The 5,486-nt window shown below is 49.5% G+C and overlaps 1 protein-coding gene across 1 annotated transcript; it reads right to left on the bottom strand.

Moving 5' to 3' along the window:
- Positions 1-625: 625 nt before the first annotated feature.
- On the bottom strand, positions 626-4,185 carry LOC100193847 (cyclin dependent kinase inhibitor). The gene is made up of 3 exons (NM_001138928.1): positions 3,461-4,185; positions 1,124-1,333; positions 626-1,028 (listed from the first exon to the last, which is right to left on the bottom strand). Exons 1-3 carry the CDS (start codon positions 3,826-3,828, stop codon positions 959-961), a joined length of 648 nt encoding a protein of 215 aa, NP_001132400.1. The 5' UTR covers positions 3,829-4,185; the 3' UTR covers positions 626-958.
- Between the last annotated feature and the right edge of the window lie 1,301 nt (positions 4,186-5,486).

The following is a 5,486-nucleotide window of genomic DNA, read 5'->3' as shown; positions in this document are numbered from 1 at the left end:
CTGCTTGCGCCTTGGATTCTTTTGTAAACTTGTGGGGCAACTTTTGACCGGTTTTGCAAGTCCACTGCGGAAAAGGTTGCAGGAGCAGTGTAGCAAAGCCTGTTTACAGCCACTAAGAACAAAAACAGGAGAGCGGCAAAGATGAAGTAAAAAAGGAGCACACACCCCCCCCCCCCCCCAAAAAAAAGAACAAGGTTTGCAAAATTTCCTCGGGCACAAATAATCGACTGGTTTGACTGAAAAGAAGCTTTACAAGTAACCACCTCAGTGAAAAATTATATAAAAAAAAGAACAGCACTTGCCTGCAGCATTCCACAAATGATTCATCACTGCTGATGCGCCGGTCGCTCCAAGTGAAACCATCATGTCATCATCCAGTGACCACTCCCTCTCAAAGAAAACGACGACTCGCTCCACAACACTGAGCTCACAAAACCACTAGGCTGTTCAAAACGAGCATCACCGAATAGACCAAATTCAGGTCCTGTGAAGCCCCACAGGTTCCATCCCGCCATGGCCTTTCAAGGGCATGATGAGGCCCAGCCAGGCCACGCCAAATTCCCAGACCAGGGCATAAGCTTCTCAACGCACAAACGACAGCTGAAAACACCAAGCAAGTTGTCATGCAGATTCTAACAATGATCTCATTCGATTAATCCATTCAAGAACTAGAACTAGGAACAGATGAATACGCTAGGCCTACGCTACTTGAGATGGATGGTTCGGCTACAGCTTGAGCGAGCAGTCAAACGGTTACAGTGAGGTTGGGGATCGGGGTGTAACTCAGAACCACGCCTGTTTCGTTACACAGGACCATTCAACTACAGGCTAACTACTCTAATTTTTACAACAGGCAAGAAAGCTAATGCGATCCAGTTGATTACGCCTCCTCGGCGGCGGCGGCGCTAGTCATGTGGTAGACACATCAGATAAATGGTGCTCTTGTGCTTGGAGGAATCTAACAGTCTAGCCTCGCCCACTCATATCGACCCGGGAGAGGGCAGTCGTTCACAGGACAGAAGTTATACCTGATCAGAAACAGTGTTGCAGCTCAATGTCAGCCCATGCATAACTTAACATAATGTTTTTGAGTGGGTATGAAGACAGAGACGCTTAGACTCACTTCTCCCTGAAGTTATGCTGCTCCTGTTGTTCAGCGGCCGAGAAGAACTCTTCCATCTCGAGCGAACTCGGTATGAAACGGCAGACTGAGGTTTCCATCCTGCGACGGGAAGTCGTCGAGTTGCTGGTTTTACTTTTAGTTGTGGATCCTGGGGTGCTTATCATCTCTGGGTTCCTGATCAAACTACACGGTGTTGTCTCTCTGGTACTCCTGCAACCAAACGATGCATATATCAGGAAAAAAAGAACTAAAAAGCAATGCTTCAAATGTACAAGGTGTCATTGCATCGTACAATTTTTTTTAACTCATAAACTTTAAGTTCAAATCCAATGGGTCAGGTCAGGCCCAGAAGCAGACATCAAGGAAGGCCAAAGCATCAGACACAATATTCATCATAAACCAGACTATCCATCGATTCTGTGCTAGAACACTACTGCGCGTAGAAGTGCTAACGGGCCAACAAAATTTGCTCCTGCACTGTGTCTCCTTCCCTAAACCCCAAATGAAGGGCTTCAAATACGCCAACACATGGCCGATAATTGATACCTCCTCATACAATATTAGTATGCACTTGTCTCTTCTGAGCATATCCCCCCACAATCTGGTACTTGATTTATGCTGCAGCAAGCACACTTAATACAGCCTACAGGCAAACAACAAACAAGTGGGCCTAGACAGAGACAGCTGAGCTAAATAGGATTTTCCATGAGCATATGCCAAAGATGGGGCCCATGCGCACAAGAATATGCTACTATAACAGTGTCACCACATCTCATGACCCTGAGACATTTTCCAATCAAACAACTATAGAAGCCAAGCCAGGGCGCCACATTGCACAGCAAATACCAGAAATGTCCTGTATTTCATCCCTCCCTTGAGGGCTTGTTCGCTTTGGAGTGGATTGAGAGGGATTGGAGGGGATTAAATCCCCTCCTACACAAATTTGTATAGGAGGGGATTTAATCCCCTCCAATCCCCCTCAATCCACTCCAAAGCGAACAAGCCCTGAAGGGGTTGCGCTAGACACATAGTTTCCCGAAGAACTACAGTGGCTGATGCACCAGGATAGGAATAAAGTTCCCTCCCGTTTCACGTTTGCATTTCAAGAAAGGTGGTCCATCCAAACTCCAAAGCCCAAAGGTGTAATGATCCTAGGCAGCTAAACAAGCAGGAAGCATTCAATGGCGCTGACTGCTCTGGTACACTGCTAATGATGAGTTATTAGTTGCCAATGCCATGCGATTTTAGTTGCCTTCCAGACACAGGGCAGCGGCAAGCGAGCGGCCATGCACGAAATGGGATTTGAGTGCGACAGATGTGGATGTGGTGGTGACTTTGGGGGCAGTGGGCGACTGAAATTTCTTACAAAAAGAGCCTTTGATGGGCAAAAGATTGGGAGGGTCACCGCCGAGCAGCTCCACCACTAACCGAGAGGCAACTATACAGCACAAGGGCAAATGCAAGCGGACGAAGCACTGCTCCTGTAGGGCAGGGGCCAGGGGGAGATGGAGAACAATGGGAAAGGAGGCAACTTTCTGGCTATGGGTAACGACTAGGAAACGGCCACCAGACGAGATTCCACCGAGTGCAAAACACTGTTCATAGAGTAAAGTTTAAAATAGAAGATAAGATGAGTAAGGCCTAAGATATGTGCTTTTGATTGTATGGGGTGCGATAACAAAAGGACTTGGCAGGCACCTTACTGAGGATTACCTGTTTCTTTGAGCAAAAAAAGTGCAGCTGTTAGGTGTCTAAACTGGGATTCTCTTAGGTTATACGTAGAGGATTACTTGTCCAATCACTAGAACGAACAGGTTAAGTGAATCAAATGGCACAGCTACGATGAACAAGACTTCGGAATATTAGCTAGCTACTCGACAAGAACTTCGCTAAACGAATATTCATTTTTTGGGGGGCAAGTACAGGTGATTTTTGGACGCATGAGAAACTGAGCTTGAACGCAAGAAATGAGCAACGGCACGGTATTAACTATTAACGTCGTTGTACTCCTTGGAACGCAAAAAAAGTTACCGCGTTGTTGAATTCCAGCCAAAGAGTGGACTTGTCGGCCGCAACGTTGTCCCGGGAACGCAAAACAAAGCGTTCCGCACCACTGGTTAGGATAATGGGGGGAAAATATTGGGATTCGGCGCCCAAATGTCGGCACCAGTCAACTGCGAATTCGAAGCGCTAGATACCCCGCGGCGGCGCTAAACGAGTGGAATCAAAAGACAAAGAGTGAACCCTGACTCCCAACATAAACCCTAACCAATCCCCCTTGCGGCGGAAGGAACAAATTGGACGAGGGCCGGAGCAGAGGAGGCCGAAAAATCTCACCTTTCCATGGCGTCCAAGTCAAGCACGTTCTCCCCGAAGGAGACCTCGACCTCGACCTCGTCCTCCGCCAGCGCGTGCGGCGCGGCGGCGGCGGAGGCGGCCTTCCTCCCGGCGCCCCTCTTGGCTGCGGGGGCGGGCGGCGGCGGCGGCAGCGGCTGATGCTCCTTATGAGGCTTCTCGAGCCTCCGGCTCCTGAGCTCGAGGTACTGTCCGGCGGCGTCATCCGCGTCCCCCTTGTCGAGCGGCCTCTGCGCCCTCTGCAGCGCGAGCGTGCGGGAGCGGGTGCGGACACCCAGCAGCGCGCCGCCGGGGACCTCCATGACGGCCACCTCCCCGGACATCTTGCCCTTGCGCATGTACTTCCCCATGGCCTGGTCGTCAGCTGGTCCCGTCCGTGCTAAGCTTCCCCTGCCGCGCGGTCGCGGCTCGCTGGAGAGGGGAGCCGAGGCGTTGGTGGTAGGTAGGTAGGTAGGTGGGTGTGGGTGGGGCGGGGCGCAGTCGCACGCAGCAACAGGGGAATCCCGGGAATAACGGGGAGGGGAAGACGAGGGCTCTGCAGGGCGTAGGAGCAGACCGGGCGGGCGGGCGCGCGCGCCGTGCCTTGTGCTGCGGTGCCGTGCGTTGGCTAGCGGGAAAAGGCGCGGGCGGGCGCTGCTATTTAGAGAGAGAGAGAGAGAGACGGGGAGAAAGAGAGAGAGAGCAGGGGAGGCGGCTGCGACTGCGAGTTGGGGCTGGGCCTTGGCTTAGGTAAGAGAGAGAGAGAAAAAGAGTTGGTGGGTGGCCGCCTGGGCGGGTGGCGCCGCGCTTGTTGCCGCGTGTTGGGTTCTTGTACTGGACGGAGACGCCGGGCAATGGGGAATTAGGGAGGATGGGGATGTCCGTGATCTGATCACCAACACTGGCGGGTGGTGTTCGTGGCGTGGGGAAAGGGAGATGCTCTGCACTCGTTCCTGGTTCCTTTCTAAATTCCGTTTCTTCCTTTTGTGACCCCTAGCACTCACGAGCTGCCATCAATTACAGATACTCTTATACGACCGAATTTTTTATTTTTAGCTTTTAAAATATATTTATATTTACAATACGCATGCTTTATTTTTTGTTTGACTCTAGGCTTGTTGTTGATGATGTAGATCAGTGATCACAGCATTGAGCTAGCACGTCTTATGACGCCGAGGCGTTTGGTGTGGGGTCTGATTTACCGTTGACGTAGATAACGCCTTGATGCTTTTGGATCTTGACGTAGAGCTCAATATCAAACCATTACCTAATAGGTTTTGGACTTTTGGTACACAAAATAAAAGCGTAAAAATACATTAGTGGTTCTATAACTTAGCATGGTGTATTATTTGGGTACTCGAACTTAGAAAACCAACAAAACGGAATCTCTAATTTAGTCGGCTCATGCAAAACCGTTTAAAACTGAGTTTGCTCAAATCGAATACCGACATAGCATACTAATTCCAAGGACCCTGGTATATTTTTTAAAAGAGGTGATGTGGGATCCATGACTCTCATATGAGAATCATGACTTGAGGGGGTAAACTTGTACACCTCTATAAAGTTCGATCAAACCGATATATTAGTATTGTTCGCGGTTATAAGCGGCATGAACCCTCGTAGTCTCGTACAATTAAAAGCTTTGTGGTGGATGGTTAAGCTTGATGATGATAACTGTTTATGCAATTAATTAATTGGGAAGACGATAAGGAATCTCGACACTGTATGACTTGTGTATCGGAGCAGTAAAGTAAAGCAGTCACTCATGTTCCAAACAGTAATGGATCGGGTGAAAATACTTGTGCGTATTGAATAGACCATTAATGTTGAACCTTTGACGTCACTCCCCGGCATCAATTCATGGCCTACCACACCATCGGATCCATGGCAATGTTGTCCCTGAAATATAGAAGAAAGAAGAACACACTGCTGTATATGCTGAAAGAAGGGGGGCTCTGCATGGAATGGATCGAGTTTGCGGAGGGCCCGGCCCGGCATTGAAGGCACTGGTACATCGTCTACGAATTAC

This window comes from Zea mays, chromosome 9 (genome assembly GCF_902167145.1).
Source record: "Zea mays cultivar B73 chromosome 9, Zm-B73-REFERENCE-NAM-5.0, whole genome shotgun sequence".
Taxonomy (NCBI): domain Eukaryota; kingdom Viridiplantae; phylum Streptophyta; class Magnoliopsida; order Poales; family Poaceae; genus Zea; species Zea mays.
This window is presented reverse-complemented; position numbering and strand designations above follow the sequence as displayed.

Excerpts from the sequence above, each read along its gene's own strand:
- LOC100193847 (NM_001138928.1), bottom strand. The coding sequence starts at position 3,828 with ATGGGGAAGTACATGCGCAAGGGCAAGATGTCCGGGGAGGTGGCCGTC. Across the intron at positions 1,334-3,460 it reads GACTTGGACGCCATGGAAAG|GAGTACCAGAGAGACAACAC; the intron begins GTGAGATTTTTC and ends GTTTGGTTGCAG. Across the intron at positions 1,029-1,123 it reads CAGCATAACTTCAGGGAGAA|GTATAACTTCTGTCCTGTGA; the intron begins GTGAGTCTAAGC and ends GTTTCTGATCAG.